The 23,631-nt window shown below is 47.0% G+C and overlaps 2 protein-coding genes across 2 annotated transcripts in view; both read right to left on the minus strand.

The window, feature by feature from the left end:
- The window catches only part of LAMB1 (laminin subunit beta 1), a 42,031-nt gene extending 23,758 nt beyond the window's left edge, over positions 1-18,273 (minus strand). Inside the window, exons 1-15 of the mRNA XM_040061415.2 lie at positions 18,127-18,273; positions 17,779-17,948; positions 15,510-15,645; positions 13,451-13,524; positions 11,417-11,605; positions 11,248-11,311; positions 9,551-9,753; positions 8,148-8,268; positions 7,807-7,995; positions 7,352-7,531; positions 6,820-6,932; positions 5,897-5,976; positions 3,442-3,577; positions 1,173-1,331; positions 313-440 (exon numbers count right to left, since the gene is read on the minus strand). Of these exons, the coding sequence (XP_039917349.1) occupies positions 313-440; positions 1,173-1,331; positions 3,442-3,577; positions 5,897-5,976; positions 6,820-6,932; positions 7,352-7,531; positions 7,807-7,995; positions 8,148-8,268; positions 9,551-9,753; positions 11,248-11,311; positions 11,417-11,605; positions 13,451-13,524; positions 15,510-15,645; positions 17,779-17,948; positions 18,127-18,163 (1,979 nt within the window). The 5' untranslated portion in view covers positions 18,164-18,273. The remainder of the gene's footprint in view (positions 1-312; positions 441-1,172; positions 1,332-3,441; positions 3,578-5,896; positions 5,977-6,819; positions 6,933-7,351; positions 7,532-7,806; positions 7,996-8,147; positions 8,269-9,550; positions 9,754-11,247; positions 11,312-11,416; positions 11,606-13,450; positions 13,525-15,509; positions 15,646-17,778; positions 17,949-18,126) is intronic.
- A 4,624-nt stretch (positions 18,274-22,897) lies between these two features.
- Positions 22,898-23,631, minus strand: part of LAMB4 (laminin subunit beta 4) — a 40,208-nt gene continuing 39,474 nt past the window's right edge. The window contains exon 34 of the mRNA XM_040061416.1: positions 22,898-23,056. Coding sequence (XP_039917350.1) covers positions 22,917-23,056 — 140 coding nt within the window. The 3' untranslated portion in view covers positions 22,898-22,916. The remainder of the gene's footprint in view (positions 23,057-23,631) is intronic.

A 23,631-nucleotide genomic window follows, 5' to 3' on the forward strand; every position in this document is an offset into this window, starting at 1 on the left:
GAGAGGCAGTTTGTGGAAGTCAGAACCAGAAAAGGTTATCAGCAAGGTAAAGAGTCAAACCGGTGTTCACTCACAGGCTGTGCAAACACCTCCCCCTCCCTCTACTCAGTGAACAAACTGTATCAGAAAACGAGAATAAACTTAAAAGCTTCGAGTCTACAGACACACTACTAAATGCGATTTTTATAACCCACTGGAAATTAATTTTTGCCTGTTTTCATAGAGGCTACAGCAAACTTAAAATGCGACATTATTGTACTTCAAATTTTAAATGTTTTTTTAATCTCCTTTTGCCCATCCAGTCATACCAACCTGGATCCAGGTGACAATGAGACCACTTGATTATCGTCATCAGGAACTGTGTTGCCACACCGGCTACCTGTGGGAATCTTGCCTGGGCGCGAGACATTGATCACAGCTTTTTCCCACTGATCAGGCAACTAGGGGAAAAAAAGGCTCATCAGTATCAAGTAACAATCACAAACTCCTGGAAGCATCCAGAGCTCAGGCCAGGAAAAGTGTAAGCACAGACTGGGTATGCTTCACTGTGCTTCAGGGAGGATGGGGCTACAGCTGCAGCATCAATGGGGCATCTACCAGCTGCAGATGTGGGCTGAGAGCAAGGAGCAGGTGGCCAGCAGCCTCATCGGCATTATGACATCACCAGGTGGTTTGGTGATCTCCTCTCCCCTCAACTCTGGGTCCTGTATCTGAGTATTCACTGCAGTTAGTTGCTGCCAAACTCTAGGCAAGGAGATGGAGGGATTTTGCTCTTTCCCTTCACTCTGAATTATCAAACCCAATTGCTTGCAAACTCTCGGCTGCAGGCATTCAACACCCAAATTGGGTAATTTGCTTCCTAAGGTACACGATGCCCATCTGGCCTGTATCAAATTGCCTGATCTGTCCTGATGGGACTTGTCGCTTTTTAATTTGCTCAGTAAACAGTTGCTGAAACAATGCAATAGTGAAATAAACTCTAAAGCAAACAGTACTAGAAAAAGTCAACATCATTTTGGATTTTCACAGATCTCAGACATTTAACTGAGCGCCTGTCCCTGTCTTTGAGCCCTGATGACTTTGAGCCCTTAAAGTGCCAGGCTGATGTCAGTTGTGCACCAGGACAGCCAGCACCTGCTGGGAGGCAGCCATGCCCATACTCACAGACCCACCTGCGGCTCATAGCGGATCAAAACGTCATACTCCATGGAGTAGGGGATGTTGTCAATGTGGAATTCCAGGTACGCCCCCTCAGGGACTCTCACAAACCCTATGCCTGTCCATGACGGTGTGCGGTCTGGTGTGTACTGGCGCTCTACTATGTTCACTCCCTACAAAAACAGGGAAAAGATATTTCCATACTGATCCATTAAATTTGCAAGTCCCATGGCAGGACATGAAGTGCGGGGTTCTGCTGATGGATGACTCCAGGATTGCAGCATCCACTGTTTGCATCCCAGACAACGCAAATTCTCATTTATATCCATCCATACGTGTGCACACCATTGCCCTTTCGCTTAATAACATAACAAATGCAAGAGAGATAAAGCAAAACCAAGACTGCACAACTCTTCATTTATTTCTCTGCTATGGTGCAGAATTAAATTTAAAAACTTGCTGAGAGTATTCACCAGCTTTGACATCTCATTCACCATAGAGATCTCCACATGGCACCTGTAGCAGTAGGATTTACTGCAGTGGCACATCACTGTCCCATTAACCACCCAAACCTGAGTGTTAACTGCTTCCTGACTATATCAGGCTCTTTCAAACCAAACTGCCTCTCAAAATAACATTGGAAAAGCAGATCATGGCTTTAATGAGCAGGGTGTCACTAAAGAACAGAGATCCTAATCATTGATAGATGTTTAACAGCCAAATCAACACATGGTCACCCTTTTCAGTCTGAGGTGCCAGGTTTTTGGGGTTTTTTATATAAAGCAAAGAAGAGGAAAAAGGTAACAAAATAGAAACATGGTGCTCAAATTTCCTGTTTCAAATGTATCTGGATCCATAAATAGTTCTCTCCATTGAACAACATCCTGTGCATTCCTAAGGAAGCTGCTTCAGTAGAAAGGGATAAAATGCAAGGAAATGTCTACATATATACATATCACTTCAGGATGTCCCCTCATGTATTCTCACACTCTCTGAATAGAGCCTGGCTATAAGTTATTAGCCTTTGGCTTTGCACAAAGATCAGAGCTCCCCAGAAAGGATGGCAGGCAGGACGTGAGCAAGAGTGTGCAGCTGTAGGAGCACAGGGGCTTGGCACTGCCTCTCAATCCCTGCAGCTCTGTGCCACTGAATTTTGTCTTGCGTTGGGCCCCTACCTGGGAATTCAGAGTTTTATTCTATTACCAAATTTGTGAAAAAGCTTTTCAATACTGGTGGTTTTTAAAACTGGTTGTTCTGAAGGTTTCAAAAGGGAAACCAGCAGCACATCCCCTTGGCTCTGTTTGGCAGGGTGGATTTTTGTACGGGGCTGCTCCATCCCTGAGCCTTGGAAGGACCTCGGGTACCACCTCTCCAGTTGGGCAGACACAAATGCACCAAAACCCCTGTGCCAGCTCACGTGCCCTCTGCTGTAGAGCAACTTCTGCTCTAGACTGTCTTCCCTTTCTGCAGTTATCTGAGACCAAAAATCCCCTGCCTTGGCTGAAACGGCAAAGTGGCTGCATTTTGGTCAAAATAAATAAATTGTGGCACCAAGTGCCCTGATTGTAGGCAGACAAGGATCTGCTGCTTTAGAGAAACCATTATTTCCATTTCCCTGACTCCTTGCTGGAGGCAAAAGTGATTGATATAATCACCTAGCTGCTGTAAATGAATTGAAAGCAAGGCTGTGTGATGGGCAACAGAAAGAGCCAGAGACCCTGTTGTACCATGCTGGCAGGCAAAACAAGCTAGAAGCAACCTCACTTACAAAAGGGTTTTTTTGCACAACCAAAATGGTTTTAGTCATTAATAAAAGATATGTTACTGACGTACAGAAACTATAAAAACTGTGGCAATGTACTTAAATGTGTGCTTTGTTTGCTCCCAGTGAAGTGGCACCAAAGAGAAGAGCCAGTGTCTGTGTCCCACCTCTCTTGAGATAAGAGAAGTGGGTGTGGTGGGTACATGTGCAGTGGGGTACAGAGAGGGATGGTGACAGAAAACTAACTGTACAGTCATGATCAAACTAACTGTACAGTCATGATCAAACAACACGTTTAAAAAGAAAAACTGCAATTCCTCCCCCCTCAATTACTCCATTATTTATTGATACTAAGACTGAAAAGCTACAGGTTAATGGTTTTCTGATGGTTTTCAGTTTCGTGTTTTCCACATTTTAATTGCAAAACACATAGGGTGTAAAAGACACTTCCAAGAGTCAACTCGTGAAACAACTTCCCCACATCTCTCCAGACACTCCAGACCACTAAAACTGCTACTCACAGGACCCAAGTTGGCTTCCTCTGCCTCGTAGATGTAATGATCAAGTGAAATGAAGTAATAGCCAGGCTCCACCTGGTTGCACTGACGTCCAAACATGTGGGGCCGGCACTCACATTGGCCAGATTCACTTGAGCAGCTAAAATGAAAGAGCAATGAATTTACAACAGATCTTGGCTATGCTGAAACAGTATTGGAGCTATCTTCTGCTTGATATTTTAAATGACACGGGAGGAGAAACACTTCTGAGCACATTAGACAGAAGCTCCGGAGCTCTGCAGCTGGTCTGCCTGCACTAATGTGGCAGCACAGTTATAGGTACAGACCCGGCTCAACCCAACAATCATTCTCCAAAACAACATCTAGGCTCAGGCTGGAAGCAAGCATGGACCAAGACCATCTCCAGTGAGCAGTTTGCAAGTAGTTTCCTCTGTTTGGATGGCAAGAGGATTTCATGCTATGGATGCAGTGGTTCCCTGGGACACAGGAGTTCTGGGAGCTTTACTTGCTACCAGACATAGCCAACAGGCACATCTGCCCTGAAGGTGAGGGCAGCCTTTGGCTCCAAGCTTGCAAGCCACACAGGCAGCATATCTGTTTGTATGGTCTCAGGCAGAGCAAGAACATGCATAACCCTACATGCTCCAGGAGGCTGAGCTGCTCTCATTTGCTGCAAAGCATCCAGACAGGTCACCATCAGCAGTTACACAGGGGGGAAAAACACCCCTGGCTGCTTTAGAGTAGGACAGACACAACTAGTGACATGGCTGTCAGGGCCACTACCAGGAGTTCTGTCCAGAGTGACACACAGATTTCACCCAAACACCCTTCTTTCATAAAGAGCCATTTTCTTTACTCGATACAGCTCAATTCCCAAACTGCCTTCAGCTGTCCCCAGAGTGTCCACCCTGCATCATGAAGAACCCCTGAGCACATTGCAATTTTGCACACACCCAATCACACTTTTTCAAAGGAAGGTGTTTTGGTCCACCAAAATACAAGTCTTTCTTTAAATTTGAGTGGGATTTAGAAACATTTTCTAAAGGTAAATGCCTCTGGTTTCCATGAACAATCTTCAGACTCCTCAAGCCTCCACACAAGGAATAGTTTTTAACTTTAACTGGTTTTGAAGTTGCAGAGACTCACTTAAATGTTCACCTTGAGATGCCAGAAGTGCCTTAGCTATCCCAGAAGAGGAGCTGGGAAGCTTCCCCTCCAGGGAGGCAGTAACTCCACCACTTGGGTTACAGCACAGGGATGAATTTTGGGCGAGGCACAGCATCCCACACCCTGAGCGGGAGCCAGAATGCAGCAATTCAGCAGCTGGAGAGGAGCCCCAAGGAGGGCAAAGCTTCCCTTCCCAATGACGTGAGAGAGCGAAGTCAGGAGCCAGAGCTGGGCTTTGCGGCTCTCCCGCGGTTGGAGGAAAGCACAGCTGCTGCCTGCCCGTGCCAGGATGCTGCACGTCCCCTCCCCACATGGTTTTGCAATCACCAGGCTCAGTGCATGGGAAACAGGCTGGGCCACGGCTGGGCTGTTACCCCAAAGCCCTGGAAGCAGCTGTGCTGGGGGAGCTGTTATGGGCTGCGTGGTGTAACCCATCTGTGCGCAGGGAGCAAGCACGGGGGAGTAAATAATCCCTAACATCCACACTGCTGTCTGCCAAGGGCTAATAATTCACTCGGGAGCAGACAGGAGAGACGGCCCGTGGGACATTCCCACGGCAATCCCTGATGCAGATGGGGTGTCCGGAGGCTGTGACGACCTATGGGAGTCGCACCAAGATGAGTCCCACACTCCCCCAGCGTGGTCCCACGGGCTTCAGTGGGAAACAGTTCTTTGACCCCCTTGGGAAACTTATGTGGCTTTAGACAAACGCATGACATTTCAAAGGGTTTGTGGAAGGAAGGGGAGAGGGGGGAAAAAAAAAAAAAAAAAAGGCAAAAGAACATGTTGCTCTTGACAAGCCAGGGGTTGGACACACACCTAGCACACAGAGAACTGCCCTGGTCAGAGGAGCAACCTGGCTACCCAGCACCCCACTGACAGGGCATCTAAGCCACGACTTTCCATGCTGATACTGATGGATGTATATTCAAAATGTACAATTTTCTCTAAAAAACATCCATCTCCCCAGCGGGCACTTCAAGGTCCACATCCCACCTCATGCAGCACCACTGGGGCAACAGAGCAGTACTATGCAGCTAGCGTGCTTCCCCTAGCACCGATGGGCAGAAAGATTGGCCAAAGGGAGATCTGGCAGCAAACAGAGGCTGCTCAGCACAGAAAAGACTTGGATGCCCCTGTCACTCTTGCTGCAATCAAGATCTACCAACTTCTGAAGCAGAAAGATGGGTATCAAATCCTGCCCCAGAGCATATTGAGCCCTGGATGCTGTGGTTGCAAAAACATGAAACTGGGTGAACGATTAGAGGAGAGTAACTGGGCTGAGACTCACTTGTTGTTCAGCGCTCCTCCCTGGTCGCAGTCACACGGCCGACATCCATCCATGTCATTGCTCAGGCCCCAGTGCTCAGGCTGCAGGAGAAAACATCACCAGCACTGTAACCTGCTGCAGACTTAGCTCCATCTAACCCAAAGACACATTTCTAAATACTCAGCACAAGCTATCCCAGACTGCCCCACAACCCGTGAATCCTGCTCCCCTGGTTGAATCTACCCCTACAAGCACCAACACCACCTCTCTACCTGGCCTCCTCCCACCTTGTTGACCATTTCAAGGGCAAGAGAGCCACACATGAGGCAGTAGGTATTTGTGTGGGGCACTGCCCTTGCATGGCTGCTACTCTGCAACTTGCTTGCTGGATAGAAAGACAGACAGAGAGAGACAGACATGTTTGGTTTTTCCATGCAGTTCACTCCTAGATAAGAGTTTCTCAGTGTTTGTATAAACACATCCAGTTATCTGACAGTGTGTTTCTCTAACACTCCAGCATGCATAAACACTACATGGAAATATATGTGTACGAAATAATCCCTGCCTAAAATTATGGCCTGTTTAGAAAGCAATTTTTTTGGTAACACTGTTTCCCTGACCATCTTGTCTTTCACCCCAGCACCGACTTCAGCAGAACAGCCCTAGATCATTTTCAGAACAACCATAGGTGTCCTAATGTCTCACTCCTTATGGTCCCAGGAATTAGACTGGGGGCTCCTGTCTGCCTTGACATGCATCCCAGCTCCCCAAAACACAGCACTCCTCATGGCTCCTGACATCCCGAGGTGCCCTTTACAGCCTGAATGCCAGGCATGGGCTAGTAGACAGTCAGAGACAGTGGCCAACACCTTGCTCCGTGCTTTCCACACTCCAGCCTCCCCCACAATAGTGTCTCTTAATTTATTTTACAGTGAACTACTTGCCAGACATTGATTGCACTGCTTTCCTGTCACCAGACGCTTACAATAGCAGTTTCCTGTCTCCGAATCACAAGGATTCCCCCCGGGGTGGGTACCCAGAGGATTACACGCACAAGCTAGATTGGGAAATACAAATAGGCAGGTCAAAAGCAGGACTGGAGTCGTATTTCAGACAGTGTTCAACTTAAATATATACATTAAAGTTTCCCCTGAATTCCCCATTACAGAAATTAATTTCATTCTTTGCCCACCACCCATCCAAGTGAAACTTCCCTGGCCTAGAGACTTAAAATTGAAAAGAAATAAGGAGGATTATGCTATTCCCACTGAACACACTAGAAGGATCAAATGCAAACTGCATTTTAAAGGCTGGTGGATTCCAAGCTATATTAAATCTACAGTAACGTTTTTCCTTTAGCCAAAACGTGAAAAAAGGGGGGAAAAAAACCCCATCCCATAAAACAAGTTCTCCTGGCACTAACAGCTCCTCACAGAGCTTTTGATCACACATAAAGGAACGTATGTTTTCACTCACACTGACAGCCCGCTGGGTCATCAGCACTCAGGCCATAGAAACCTTCTTTGCAGAGGTCACAACGCTCCCCCTCGACAAATAATTTACAACGGCACTGTCCAGCAATGAGGCCGGTGGAGAAATCGGTGTAGCGGTCGCAGATCCCACCATTTTGGGAGCCAGCTGGGTCACAGTTGCAAGCTAAGAAGGAAGCATCGCACGTGTTTTATTAACTGCTACAAAATTAAAGGCCAAGTCTAATGCTGAATTACTGAAACTCAGCTGCTGCGCAGAAAGGCAGTCACTCCTGCAAGTATTAGACATGACATGGGTTGGACACACAAGGACCAGGTCAATTCCCAGATTCTCAAAGACAAAACAAAACCTGGCCAGGCTCACTCAAGGCCTCCAAGACAACCACCTTTCCTCAGGGCTCCCAAGGCCATTCCCACCCCACGGAGCGGGGCTGCACTTACGCTCACAGACGTCGGGGTCCCGCAGGTCTCTCTCCGGGTGCTGGAAGTAGAAGGGCTTGCACTGCTCGCAGTTGCGTCCCACAGTGTTGTGCTGGCAGTCGTCGCACACTCCCCCGCTGGTGTTCCCCGTCGTCATGTACACTGCCATGTCGAAGTGGCACTGGCTGGAGTGGCCGTTGCAGTTGCACTCTGTGACAAAGACAGAAAGCAGAGTAAGAGCCTTGGGGAAAGTGCAGCTCTGCAGAAAAGACACACCGGTGTCAACCAAAGATTTTACACATGAGCCCAAGTAACAGCATGTAACACTCACGCACCCAGTTCTGCATTTTACTCCAACTCACTTTTGCACGCGTTACTATTGCGACCTTCAGCGGGGCGCCAGGGTAAGTCATGGTAGAAATCCAAACACTGCTCACAGTTTAATCCTTTGGTATTATGTCTGCACATGCAGTGACCATGAACCTGTAATTGAAAAAAAAAAGGGGGGGGGGGGGGGGGGGGGGGGGCGGGGAAGAATAAAAAAATGAGTAGGTTATAAACAAAAAAGGAAAAACATCCAAACCATTTTAAAATTAATTCAAAACAAAGCTAGCACATAATGACCATATACTTTTGGAGACTTTAATCTATGTAACTGCATTTAGAAATGGCATAAAGGGCCATAGGAATGTCCTTCACCTGCCCAGGTGTCCTCATATAAATTTGTCCTTCTTTCCTTACTGGAACTAGTGCCTGAACAAATGCTTTCAGAAATAAACAAGGAGAGCACAGTTCTGCCCCCATAATCACAGAAGCCTCTTGGAACTAAAAGTTAGCTGTTAATTAGCTATTAACATGCATCTATTTATATCACCAGGTCACTAGCCCAGTGCCCTCTTTCCAGCCCTGCCTTGGTTCTCAAAGCAAAGACAGCAGTGAGTTTGGATGGAATTTATCCATCAGACCCAGGCTTTGCCTTGCCTTGTGTACTGAACAAGCACCAAGCAGACCAACAGTGGTCGTGTGACAACTGCTGCCACAGACCACCATTACTGTAGCCATGACAAGGCAAAGCTTGGGTGGAGACACTGACTCAAGCACAGGGCAGTGGAGCATACCCGGCTCGACGGCATCCTGCAGCCCTGGACAACCCACACAACCACCCCACATGCTTCCACATCTCCAACCAGTTAATAACTCACCCATTAACAGGGTGCTATTACTGCTTGTCCTGCAAAAATCATGGGGAAAAACAAGACCCCAGAAGGGATGAGGCAGTTGTGCAGCAGCATACCATGGAGGCAATCAGGGTTTTCCTCCAGGGCCTGTGTTTATTAGGGCTACAACCTCCTTTTCAGCTGGTAACACTGAATAAAAACACAAGTTACGTTTGATTCACAGGTGTTTCAGCCTTTGATGCCTCTATTCCACTTCAGTTTTAAGGTAACCAAGTCAACTCATACATTGGTCTCTGACCTAATAAGATTACATTCCCTTTCTTCATTCCTACTTTTCAGTTTCATCAGCTCTTTAACATAATTAGAAAAGGAACGTTAAAACAATTACCACCTAATCTGAGATCTGTGCTTGATTAATACCAATAATGACAGATATGTTTGCCAAGGACGAATAATTTTAACAGTTTTGTTGTTTGAAAATCAAGCGTGCAGAGGTGAGGGACAGTGTCATCTTCACATCTGTGTTCAAATCACTTAAAAGAGGCCCAGACAAGAAGAGCTTTATGCAGAAAAGTGTGAATATTTACCATTCCTTCCACTGCCTCATCCAAGCCCTCCACGGGCGCACACTCACTGGCGTGTCCATAGCAGAAGCAGTTCCCGCGAACCACCATGTCGTAGATGGCGTAGTAGTACTTCTCTCGGATCTCCATCCTGGAGTCCAAGAGGTTATCTCCCAGCGTGTGCAGCTTGACGAATTTGACTCTCAGATTTGTGATCTTTAATAGGTCTGCAGGAGACACACACAAAATACCTAACCAGCAAGCCTGGTTTGGAATTATTTACCAGATAATATGTTGAATGGGAGGAAGCCAGGAGTGACTTCCTAAGCGTGCTTCCTATGGACAGATTAGATCAGATTTAATTTCAGCACCTACACATCATTGCATATTCCCCAAATTTAAAAAAAAAAAAAAAAAAAAAAAATTACATTATTTTACTGTAGGTTGATAACTGTATAAGTAAGTTTAAGCATAATTTAAAATAATGGTCTATTTTATTATAGATATTCACAGGCACATACACAAATGTTAAAGGCAAGGAGAAAAGCACCATCTAAAAGACACAGATTCTTTGGAGTTTTAAAACATAAGATGGGTAAGGACTTGATATCAAGAAACTGCTGCCAAATGGATCAGGAGTCATTAGAGTTCTGAGGCTTTAGGAAAAATTCTTAGCGGGAAACAAAGACAAATAATTCTTCTTTTGTACACGCCCAACTTTCCTAGCAAATATAATTAGCTACATTTTGTGGAAAGAAGTAACACCCCATCACTGACCAAATACAAAGAAGTTCCTGAGGGATAATCCATGGGAATACAATATTGCAGTAATTAATACCATCCACATGTTTACTTTGATACTGTGAATCCTCTGTAATTTCTTATAGCCTTGAACTAGGCTTGACAAAGCACTTCAAGCCCATGAAAGCAGTCTGTCCTTTAAAATGTTGAGTAAAGAAAAAAACCAACATTAAACTCATAGCAAACAGCAGACACTCCTCTACTTCACATATTTCCTTTTGCTCAGGTAGCTTTACACTGAGGGACATGAACCCAACCTGAGAATGCACATTAAATCAGAGGTCAGCTTAAGGCCAAGCACTGCAGTTCCCTCAGGCCAAATGCCCCACATGGTTTCCCTCTAAGCCACACTGAGCAACAGATCTTTCCACCTCTGCATTCATGGATTGCCACGACCATGCACTACGGCGAGTTGTGGTTTATGACCACATCTGTGTGGTCCGGCCATGCAGTGCTACCATGGCCAACTGTTCCAAAGTCACAACTTTGTTCTGAAAAATAAAACACAACCCTTTTGATTTTAGTTAAAGGCACAAAGAAATAACTACCTTTATAGCTCTGTTTATTTGCTTTCTGAATACTGTACAATTACAGGATCGCATTCCAAGGCTTCCCTTGGCAACTGCATGTATTTTGGGGGAATGGGGGTCTTTAATGAAAATAAAACCCTGATCAATTAAGAAAAGGACCAGCTCTAATGAAGTGTGCAAGAGCAATCCCTTGAGTTCACAACACAGATCTTTATTTCCCACCACATCACTGTCTGGGTCAGGAAAAGGAGCCATACACAAAGGTATTCATATGACTTTAAAACTGCTATTGGGGCTAATGCATGACTTTGTTAGTGGATTATTGGTTTTTGTAAGCAGGTAAGTACTGAAATGCTCTCAAATCAGCCTGAAAGGTAACTGTATACATACTCTGAATCCTTGGACTGTATGGATCTTCAATTCGAAAAGCAGGATCTAGAACACGATATATTACCTGGAGGAAAAATCAAATAACGCAAGTTTCAGCATCAAAAATAAGAGAATCTGAATTTGTAAGGAAGTCTACACAATAAATATATTAGAAAAAAAAGTCTCTGACCTCTCCCTCTGTGGAAGGTTCAATGTCAGAGTATCGGGAGTCACAAATTATATCATCCACTTTCTTCATGGGTCCAGTTGAAATCCCAGGAAATGAGCTCTCACAGTCATATGCAAAATACCTGTAAACTTGCCAAGTCTGTCCAAAGTCAGATGATCTTTCAATCAACATTGCAGCAGGACGGAATGTCTAATAGTAAGAAAAACAAGAAATTTCATTTGGTTAATTATTACTTGCATTTACATTGAGTCTTATTAGTGTGAGCAATCCACATGTCTGGATTTTAATCTCTCTCCCTGCACAACTATTTTCAATACGGGCAAATATTGGAAATACTTTTCTGATGAGATTTCACTTTCTTCTCAGAGGAAGATACATGAAATGACACACATCAAACCACAGACCACCCATCTTCAAAAGATGGCACTCAGTGGCCAAGTGCTTAAACACACTTAAAATAAGCAAGAAAACTTGTAAGATGTTTTGATTCCGAACCCTTTCTGAAAAGTGGGGGGGTTAAAGCAGGGCCTTACAGAGACAAAAGGACTTTTTCCCACAGCTTGTGGAAAGCAGCAGAGCCTTCTTCCTTGATGTACTTCTGCACTTGATTTTTAACAAAGGACTTAATGGGCCTCTTCTCCTACTCCAGGGAGCAGGAGACCACTGCCAGTGCTTCCCATCCAGCTCTAATGTCCGGAAGCTACTGCTGAGCAGGTACCTCTGATGCTCAGAGAAGCCCCAGCATTTCCTCTCTGTCTGACCATGTGACCTTTTGCAGCATCTCTGACGTTCAGTGCCAGCTGTCCTCTGCGCTGCCTTGAGAAAACCTTCTTTATGGAGATTGACAGGTTCAGCTTCATCCACTCATGCTGTATTTGACTCCCCCAGTTCCCAGTGACCGTCCTCCAGCTGGCCTTGCCCAGACTATGGCAGCCTGCATTTGCTTCACACAAAGCAGTGTCCTTACCTACATGTATTCAACTCTAGAACAATGAACAAATGAAGTTTTGAAAAGATTTTTAATCCCTCTGACCTAAAAAAATAATGTTTTAATTGTTGTTCTGCTTTTTAAAAACCAGATATTTATTTAACCCTGGCTTGTACCTACCAAGAAGTGCCAACAATCTCTTCCCTAGTTTTATGTATTCAGAGAAGGACCTCCCAGAGCCAAGTACAAAAGCATTTCAGTCACAGCTGGAAAGAAATTTTCTCTCTGCTTCCTGGCTGAAACTATCACCCAACTTAGAAACCAGTATCTCACCCAACAAAAAAATTCAGCAACCCAGAAGTAAGGCAGCTCAACTGCCTACCACACATAGTCCACAAAGCATCGTTAAATCTATCTTTCCCCTGTAGTCTTCCTCCTGACAGCAGACAAGCCCCAGCACGGGGGTACAATGGCTGCAGCACCCACATCACGTCAGGGGTCTTTTGGGGGTCCCTCACTTCAGTAGAAATGACCACCTTCCACCTCAGCCACCACCTTAAGGCACAGGGACAAACCCCAGCTGACGCCACAGAAAGAGGAACCAGCTGTCCTAGAAAGCTGATGCGTAAAAATTAATTTGTCCACATGGGAAGAGCATTTAGGATGTACAGGACATAAGCTACCATTCCAAGACATCTGTTTGTAAAAAAACAAAGACTCTTTGTGTACAGATGTTCCTGCTTCCTGAAGACCTTTCCATTTGCCAAATGAAAACTGACACCATGGCCAACATTTTTCAGGAAAAATACCCTTGCTACTATATGACTTAGCTAACAATCTTCTTGAATACAACCACCAGAGACACACCAACACGAAACCCAGCTTCAGCATGACTCCTTCTTGCAGCCTCACTGAGTTCAAACACAAGTCAGAACTCCGCCTTTCTGAATGACTTCAGCACTGGTAAATGGTTAGCAGCTCTAAAAAATTCAGGCCTAACAGTTCAGACAAAGCCCAAATCCCAAATATCAAATAGATGTGAAGGACTATGAAACCTCTCATTTGATCATGTTTTAGGGCTCGGGGTAAAGTTGTGGCCTCCTTACCTTGAAGGTCATAATGAGATGAGTGAAATGAAACTCAGCCTCCAGGTCCAGCTGGATAGTCACGTTTTCCAAACCTGCAGGGACAGACAAAAGGTGTTCAGCAAACATGACACCTGCCAGTCTCTACATCTAAATTTTGCCAAAGCTCTTCACTCTGTTGGCATGAGACTATTTTCTTTACCACTTGGTTCCATTGTGATAAAGGAATATGATGGTTTAGTGCATGCCTCAAGTACAGGGGGAGACACCAAGAACCTGCTGAAGAGTATCAGGCATGGGATTCCTGCGCGTGATCAGCACCAAACACGCTACACCCGGAGCGTGAGCCTGCAGTGCCGTTTGAGACAGAACCCTGGCTGACATTGCTGGATTTGGGGCAAGGACAGGACCACCACAAGCTGGGTCCTGGCACCAAAGCCACCAGTACAGCTGGAGATGCTGAGCCCAGACCTGTGTGGTGGCTGCAGGCTGTTCTTCCATAGCCCGGCCTCTCTGGTAGCAGCAGCAGCAGCACAACCTTCTGCAGCCCTAACACCCCCAAGTCTTCACTGATGCCTGGTGGGGGCCATTCCCCACCATTTTTCACCCACTCTGGACTCTCCTGTCCACAAGAACAGCTCCTTTATAACCTGGTTTTGAGACACTCCTGAAACAAATCACAGCCCTGCTTTGCAATCCTAAGGGTTGAGAAAATGGTGAAAGGCAAAAGGTTTTCCAAACTGCTGTATGACTACCTGTGGTCAAGGACTCTACACAGAAAGGAAGAAAAACAGCTAGAAATATTATTTTGCCTTGTGAAAAGAGCTCTCGAAACAGCTGGATACTAATTATACTGTAGTTAGAAATAAAAAATCAAATCAAGATTTACAAAGAGGAGAAAGGGTAAGAAATGAAAATAATAAAACAATAAGACACTTAAATTTTTGACCAGCTGTAACCTTCTGTGAAGCATGCAGCAATGGTCCCTTATGCTGTATGCCTGAATAGACGAAAACATGAATTGGACAGAAAGAATCATTTGTTTTTTATTGTTGAAGGACATTTTCATGACCTTATGAGCTAAGAAACTTTTCTGTGAGAATGCTGCCAAGCCTGTTGCAAAAAACATGAATTATCTGGAATGTTGGAAGAGAACTGCTGGAAGCAAGCAGCTTGCTAGGCTGACCTAAATGGTTAAAAAGGATTTAGTGAAAACCTTTTTTTAACAGGCAGCAAACTGTTACAAATATTACCTTTTTTCTTTCATATACAGTAAGGCAGCTACTGCCAATGCATTTGCAGAAATCCCATCCTGTCCAGCTGGCTTTAAGGCTTCAGGGTAGGACTGCTGTTTGAGAAACCCTCGCTGCCTTGTTTTGTGTATGAAGGCATGCCAAAAGTATAACCAAAAAAGCAAAACAGGCGGAGGAAGGATTAAAAGAAAAAACAAAAACCCCACCAAACTAATATACAATTTTTGTTTTTAACTGGCTCGCTTGTTTCTGCAGTTCATTTATTGTTTGGCAAATGGTGCAGAAATTCAGAGAGCTCAGGAGGGAGAAGGCAGCTTGTAGGGTAAGAGATATCCCTGGCTTTACTGTCCTGAGGTAGGAAAAGGAAATTGGAGGTCTGCAGGCAGGGCAACAGCCCACAGCTCTGTGCCCAAACCCCCTCCTCCCCCAGCCTCCAGCCCCGGTGTGGGGAAGCCCAGTTGTACTGCCTTGGCAGCGCCGCCATGGGATATTTACTCCTGGAAGGCTGCTCCGCTCCTGCTGCCCAAATATGAGGGAGATCTGAGGCCAGTGTGGAAAACTCTTCTCTTTAGGAAAGGATTCTTGCAGAGTGCTCGCACGGCTGTTTCCAACACTCCTGGAGGATTCGGAGGGGTTTTGTTACGGATTAAGGACCGCTCCAGGGCACACAAAAGCAGCCAGTTTTACTCACGGCTCCTCACACAGCATGATCCTTCACAAGGCAGTAATCACCAGGCCAGAGATAACAGCAAACCCACAGGTACCCTTAAACAAAAGGAAGGAAAACAGCTCCCAGCCCCGGAAATTGCTCGGGACAAACCGCGTACCATTTTCCGACTGCCACCAGAGCTTCAGGCGATTTGGATCGAACGTGGTGACGACATTCTCAATGCGATGACTGTCGGGATTGAGAGTATCGTGGAAGGGATCCTCCGAGTCACATATGAAACATTTTTTGTCCTCCTGAAACAACACGATAATCAGCATTACTGATTTTATCCATGGGGCAATAGTTGTTTCCTGCAGATAAGAGTATTTTCCATCCATATCACATTCCACTCATTTTGCCTGCAGGAGTCATCAAAGATTTTTTTTGTTGAAATGCTAAGTGTTTTTACCTTTATGAATTAATGCAAATTGCCAAATGGAAAATATGCCAGGAATTCCATAAACTTCGTCTTTAGGGGAAGCACGTTTTCAATGAAAATTGAGTTTCAGGAAATCTCTTCCAGTGCACGCATTCTCCAGCGGAATTCAAAACCAATGGCAGCAACTACAGAAAATTGCTGATTTGCTTCTGTAAAAATGCACACGTGCAAAACTGCATCTTAACAACTTGCGTGAATTAACTCTAGCTTTTGGAAGCTGACTTGGAGATGGAAAATGCCTGCATTAGGGATACCTCCTGTGAGGCTCAGTGCACATCAAGGGGCCCTCAGCTATTTAGCCCTTTTCTCTGAATTCAGCTTGTCAAACTCCTACCCAAACCTTGCATCTTCAGCTGGTATTGCAACCCCAAACTGTGTAAATAAAGTCCATTTGCACACATTACAAAGTCTGCCCAAGCAAAACCAGCTCGGAACTGCTTGGGTGCTGCTTGGGAAAACTGGAAACTTCTTCACCAGGGGGACAAAACCCCTTCATGGACAAACAGCACTATTTTTTCATTGTCCTTCTGCCTAAACCCACCACTTTCTGATTGCAAGGTAGGGTGCAAACTGATCCAAAGGAGAGTTCCTGCCCAGACCAACAGGAGGGGGAAGATGAGGGAGAGGAGTGCACTGGATGGCAGCGAAGGAGCCCCAAGGCACCAGCAACTCATCCCTGTTGAGGGCTACACAGGCATCATTCCTCCAGCACGTTTATGGAGACAAACGCAATTCTTTATCAGCCAAGAATGTGAGTGCTGGCAGGTCTGCACCACACAGGCTTTCCATTTCACCAGCAGCTCCTCCCAAGCTCAGGGCTTCACCTCCCACGAGCCCTCCAACAACTCCTCCAGCAGAAAGAATAGCAAGAGCAGGGGTCTGCTCCACGCTTCTCTCCCCCTGAACTTCATGCCACAATTTACTCCTTCTCTGACCAAAACTGAACCCTAGAAGACCTAATTCTGCCAAGCACTCAGTGTGGCCACACACCATGTTACTAAGAGGATACTGGCACCTTCCATGATTTCTTCACACACTGTGGTTCAGAATAACCAGGGACATCGCAAATGCTGAACTGGGGCTGGGAGATCAGGAATATGGGCACGTGAAAATATGGGCACTGAAGTGATGCTTTTTACAACATTTTTTGAGACAAGAAAATGTAACAAAGTACCTTTGTTATCTTGTTCTACCAGAGATGCTTATGTTGTTGAAGTCAATCCCAACATACACTGAAAATGTTCAGTGAAGCTAAATCCCACGTCAAATAAAGTATTAACTCTATTAGACAGAACTTATACGGTAAAACTAAAGGTGGGGAAAGATTGAGGGGAGACTTGGTAACTTCAAGGCACAAACGGGTCAAGTGCTACAGCCCCTCCTGCTTCCCGTGGTTTTCCTTCCAAGTGCCAGAATCCGGCCCTATTGTCTCCACAGTAATTCGTCCGGAGATTATCCTTTACTTTCAGTTCAACAGAGTCCCACGTATAACTGATAGTTTATTCTTCTCCAGCATCCTTTCTGCCTCAGAGATTTTAAGTTTGGTGAGCTGCTTCTGGCTTTAAAAAGCAACAGCTCACCAGATGTGCTGAGACAACCTTATCTGCACCCTTTCACTCCGAGACCATAGACACACAGTTACACTACGGGGACTGTGGACAAAACATTGCCGGGCCCTACAGCCCACTCTCCTTTAGGAAGCTGTCTAGACGGCTCCGACCAAGCCTGGAGATAAAGCATTAATTGAACTTACTGGGGCACATTCTTTCTTACTGGCCTCGATCAGGAAAGGGGGGTGTGGACTCGCTGTAACCCGGGGTGTGGGTCCCGCACGGGGACGCTGCCCGCCGGGGATGGCTTCCCGCGGGCGCGCACCCCGCGCAGGAGGCGATGCCCGCCCCGCCGGGCGCGGCGCCCGGGAGCGCTGCCCCCCGCGCCCGGCGCTCACCTGGAGGTGGCTGACGATGCAGTAGGGCTCGGGCTGGCGGAGGCCGCAGGTGGAGGAGGCGGACAGGCGGGCGGCGCGGCCGATGAGCAGGTCGCCGGTGGCGGGGTAGCAGCTGCCCTCGGCGCAGCCGTAGCTGTACTCGGGCTCCTGTGCCGCCGCGGGCCACAGCGCTGCGCGGCCGCGGAGGGGGAGAGAGAGAGAGAGAGGGGGGGACAGAGGATGAGAGAGGGAAGCGGGAGCGCGGCCGGGCTGGGCGCCCCGAGCCGCCCTGGCGGGCGCTGCAGAGGCGCGTCCAGCCCGCCGTGCCCCGACGGCGGCCGGAGCGGAGCGGAGCGGAGCGGGAGTTACCCAGGCAGCAGCAGAGGTACAGCGGGAGGCGGCCCATGGCGGGCGGCAGGACGGGACGGGATGGGACAGAATGGAACGGGACGGGACGGGACGCGGCTGCCCCTCCACGCGCCGCCGAAAGCCGCTGCTCCGGCTGCTCCACGCAGGCGCTGCCGTTCCCGACCGCGGCCCCGCGCCGCCGGGTGCCCCCGGCCCTCCTCCTCCTCCTCCTCCGCCCCTCGCATCCGCAGGGCTGAGCCGAGCCCCTCCCGCCCGGCCCCCCGCCCCGGGCAGCCCGGCCCTCAGCCGGGCCAGGGAGAGCAGCCGTCGAGGAAGCGCAGTTCCGTCGGGGTGGGAGGCTGGGGGACAGCGGGCTGGGGGTTCCTGTCCCGCTGTAGCCAGGGAGCCTCGAGCGGGGGATCGGGGACTCCAGCCCCCGGCCCACAGGCTGTGCCCTTCCCCCTGCTCCCCAGCGTCGGGAGCGGGCTCTGGGCAGGGTGCGGCAATGGGAAAGGGGTGGCGGTAGGTGGGGGGAATCACCAATCGGGTGCCCCCCTCCCTGCCCCTGTCGGTGGACAAACAATGAAGGAACGGGGTTGTTGACATAATCCTGCCTTCTGCCGGTAGTGTGGATGCAGCCGGGCCCTGCGAGGAAAGGATGGATGGATGGATGGATGGATGGATGGATGGATGGATGGATGGATGGATGGATGGATGGATGGACGGACAGAGGAACAGTGGTGCATACTTGTGTGGTAAGGCCCAAAACCCAGCAAAGAAGCAGGGGGTTGGCAACTGTCACACGCAAGGCTCAGCAGCCCTACTCTGCCGGGTGCTGTGGTACCAGCGCATGTGGCTCGGGAGTGCCATTCCTGGGGATAGTGGCTGTGCTGCCATACATGGCCAGGCCTGGCCCTGGCACAGGCAGAGAGGCCCAACAGGCCTAGACCAGCCACTGCCAGGCTGTGTCACATTCACCGGGAGCACACGGCGCTGCTGCTTACGCAGGGGCACTGGCGCAGCTGTAAGGAATGAATGGCTCTGCTGGAGCTGCCCCTGCACACCTGCCTCCCAACACCAGTTCCCTGGCCTCTGCTGGGGAACATGAGGGTTTCACTGGCTGGTGGCAGAGTCCCCTCAGCACCCAGGGAAAAGGTTTACCAGTAAATAAACACCTAGGAGTCTGTGTGAAGGATGGATGTGGCTGGGACAAATACCTGGGTTTATGTACCCAGGTTTTGCTTGCGCACGTGAACTTGTGTAAATCTTTACTAGGTACCAGCGTCCCTCAAAACACTTTGCCCTCCCTATTTGCAGTGCCAGAATGAAAACACACCATGGTCTGTCTGGCCCAGCAAACCCTGCCGAGGTAGGTAAATATGTTCATTCTCATTTTACAGATGGATAAGCAGAAACAGAGAGATACCGAGTGACTTGCCCTAAAGGTTAAACACCAGGTTTGAAACATAACCCAAGACTCTGGATTAAAGAATTTGTGGAGCTGTTTCATTAAGTATACCCTCGGAATTAAATAATTCTAAACTTTCAGGGCAGGAATTGTAATAGTCTAAACTTCTTTTGCTATGTTGCCTTCTAAATTCACAAAACAAATTCAGTTTCAAAACCCCGTTATATTTTTTAAGTTTCAGAACAACAAATGTTTTTGTCTCCCCACTAACAGAAAATGTTTTACTTTGCTGCTGTTAGAGCCTCCTCTGGTCCATGGCAGATGGGCAGCAGCATCACCCCAAGTGCAACTCTTTCATTGCCACTGGCTGTCCTGTATTTTTTCAATTTTATTGAAGTTTTATCCTTTTAGTTTCTCTCCTGTTTCATAGCCTTGTAGAAGTCCTATCCTCCCTTACAGGCTCCTTTGTGCCTTGCCACAGAGAGCATGAAAACACGCTTTGTTCCAGCCTGGGGGTGACCCTGCCGTGCGACATCAGGGATTGAGCTGGAACTTCAGCCACAGACTGGAGAGGCCACCATCACCCATAACTGTGGTACTCTTTCAGACATAACCAAAACCACCACATTTAGTGTGTGAGTAATTAGGAACAGAGAGCTTGTGTCCTTCCCTCTCTGCAGTGTTTGTGACAAATAGTGAGTGGGAGTATTTTAATTTGATTCTTCAAATGATAAAAATTTGGTTTTGTGTCATGACCTATCCCTGTGGTTGGTGAACCACCTTTACAGCGCTGGAGTCTTTGTGTGTGGGTGGAAGTCTTTTGGAAAAACAAAATTTCAGAATTAGACCACAGTGGGACTCACTTGATCACCCATTTTCTCAAAACACCTTAGTGGTCAAATGCCTGGTAGGCAGAGTTGATGATATGAATTTGATTAAATGATTAAGTGTATCTTTGATTATATGTCATTTTGGTTGTGTTACTTGCATTTTGATTAATGCCATTGAAGTCAAAATGCTCTACAGCAAGAAACGTATTTCAATTCTTTTTCAAGAAACAGTATTCTGAAGTCATTTCTGCCCACAATGAGGAGGTCCAGGGGGAACTACAAATAGGTACTTTTTAGCTAGAGATGGCATTTCCCCCACAAATTATCTTTGAAAAAAACACTTTGAAAGTTTTTGCGTCACTTCCAAGGGGAAATGCTGCACAGCTGTAAACCTCAGAAGCTGTCACAGGATGGATTTGGAGTTCTGTGGCCACTGGTCCCATCGGATCTGCTTCCTTTGTGTGTCTGAGCATGCTTGGAGGCAGGCAGGGGAGGTTAGACTCTGTGCTGACTTTCTTGTTCCCACTTCCGCTTTCCTTCCAGCGATTTCTGTTTCCCCCCATGCATACATCTCCTCTCCAGACCTGCTTAACTGCCTTGTGTTTACAAATTTCTCATCCATGCAGCTTGTGGAAAGCCATACAGCAATTCTCATAGTCAACAGTGGATTTTAGGAGGAAGTTCTCTTTCCACTTTTTGCTTGTGAATTCATATTTTTAAAAGCCATGAGTGAAATCATTTTGGTTTATATGCAATTGGGAATTTCTGCCTAAGAGCTTCAGTTTGCTCTTCTAGGTGCAGTCCAGCAGAGATGCACTGAAAACTGCAGAAAATCCTTCATTACCTGGAGACCCACATGTGAGCAGCTTGGTGTGTGCTCTGAGTGAAACAGAGATGTTTGATTTCATTACCTCAAAGTCAGTCTAAATACAAGCATCTGATTACAGCCAAGTAACTTAAAAGCCTCACACCTCACAGATGATTTTTTTTACTTGCTGAAGTTCAGAAAATGCTAACCCACAAATTCCATGCATTCCTGCGTTCAGGTGGCTTTGTTAGATTACATCAAAATTATAATTGGATTCCATTATTTTCACAATAGAATGTGTCAGTGTAATGCATGTTGCACATTGCCCTGGAGCACAGCTGGTTTGAGTTAGAGGAGTATCTCTGAAATCTCATCCACCAGCAATTCCCACCCAAGCCCCCAGGCATACCAGTGCAACTTTAGCTCTTGTAAACACAGGGTGATAACTATGCAGTGTTTATCTCCGTTGGATCGATAAGGATTGTTTCACGGTGCTGCTGGCATGGGTAAATGTTGAGAGCCCTGTGTTCCCGCAGAGCATTCCTCATTTTACAGACGTGGTCTGGGCTTCGTCCCAGCTCTGGAGCAGCACCGTGCTGAATGAAGACCCTCGCTGGGGAACAGTCCAGTCAGGAATGACACGACTGGTTTGGACTGAGGAAAAGCCCTCATTCGTCTGCTCTGCGTCCTGCAGGACCATGTATACCAAGGGTGGGACTTCAAAACTGAGGCGGAGCTCACTTCAGTCTTTTTAAAACTCTGGCATGTCGATAATGTTTGCTTAACCACAGATTCTTTCTTTATTTATGTTGGAAAAGAAGAATTACAGCTTCAAATTTAGGCCAATTCATGTGTCCTTGATGGCTAAAAGAAATTGCTGAGTGAACCCTGACTTCTGTTAAGTGCTGCATTGTGGGAGAAGAGCCGGAGACACTGGTTTTCAACATTTCTGGCCCTTCAGACTCACTGCTTGAACCTAAGAGCAGGAGTTATTCTCCAGTTGTTGGTTGCATTAATGAAAAAGGTGTAAAACCCCTTATAAGTGTAAGAAAAATGTGCACTGCAGGAGCCTTCAAACCAAGCCTGTGAAGTTGCTTTCGGCGTTAAGCATCTGAGCACTGCCATCCAGCGGGCGCCGGGGAATCGGCTCTGTCGCCCCGCCAGTGGCCCGGCGCTGCACGGAGCTGCTGCCCGGCGCATTTCCACATCGCCAGGGCTCCTGGTGAGGGAACCCGGCTCTGCCTCGGAGCAGGGATGGGGCTGGAGCAGTGGCAGTGCCTGGGGATGCTGCTGGTTGTCAGCAGGGGTGGCTGCGGGGGCCCGCAGGGTTTGATTGCATCGCCCCGTGCGGGTCCGGGCGGCCCCGTGCAGGGTCGTGGCGCAACCACGTTTTTTAGGGTTTGGCAGAAGACGTGGGGTGCTGGGAGTCTGTCTTTGAGAGAGCTACCAGCAACTCTCTGAGCAGTCCTCCTTTTGCATTTCCAACTCCCCAGCCACCAGAAGATCTAGACTGTGCACAGGAGTATATAGAGCTCCCTCAAAAACTACACCTGATTACTAAATCAGGTGGTTTATTACAAGGTATTTCCTATTTCCATATAAACTCCACTGGACAAAAGAAGAAAAAGAAAAAAAAGATAAAATAACATTATTTGCCAGGCCATTTCAGATATATTTCCAGAGGACAGTGGCCTGTGCCAGGATGCTCAGGACGTGGTAGTCATGGTGATTTCAGCTTCATTTTACCTTATAGTCTGTTCAGACCTTAACTTTTGCATGTTGCGTACTTGCTCTCCTGCTCCATGATTTCATTTTTAATGGCTATCACTTGTTCCTCTAGTTGTCTCAGTTGCTCTGCCTTATTTTGTTTGGTTTGATTCAGTTCCTGAAGCTTCTTCTCCAAATCTGGAAGAGCAGAGACACGCAATGATGCTCACATTTGTTGTGTAAGTAAAATCCAGGGATTAGCAGCATTTCTTTTCCCAGAAGTTTTAGAGGCAATAAGCCTATTTTGAATGGGGAATGTTATATATGCAACTAGAGGGAAAAGTCTGGCTTCTGGATAGCAAGAGGAGCACGACAGCCTTGAAGAAATTAATTTCTCAGATTTGCTTTTGTCCATCAACTAAGATGGGGCAGGACATGGAGCTCTTAAAGGACTTGGTTTAAATGGAAACATTCAGAGGAACAGTGCATCAACTGATGTGTGTAAAGTCTAGATAATTTGGGTGTGAGGGGCTTAGGTCTCCCTCACTTGTGTAACTGTTTTCTGCTTGTTCCTATGAAGCTACACCAAAGTAATGAGTAGCTTATATTGGTAATGAGTTAAATCCACAGGATTCACTGTCTGTTTCTAATGTCCTTATCTGAGCATTTGGAGTGACTGGGATGGTCTTAATGCCTTTCCTCAAGGTAGGTGCTCAAAATATTTATTTGGAACCTGTCGTGAAGAGTTTTCTTCTGGGATAGAGTTTCTGCTT

Source organism: Hirundo rustica, chromosome 4 (assembly GCF_015227805.2).
Source record: "Hirundo rustica isolate bHirRus1 chromosome 4, bHirRus1.pri.v3, whole genome shotgun sequence".
NCBI classification, from domain to species: domain Eukaryota; kingdom Metazoa; phylum Chordata; class Aves; order Passeriformes; family Hirundinidae; genus Hirundo; species Hirundo rustica.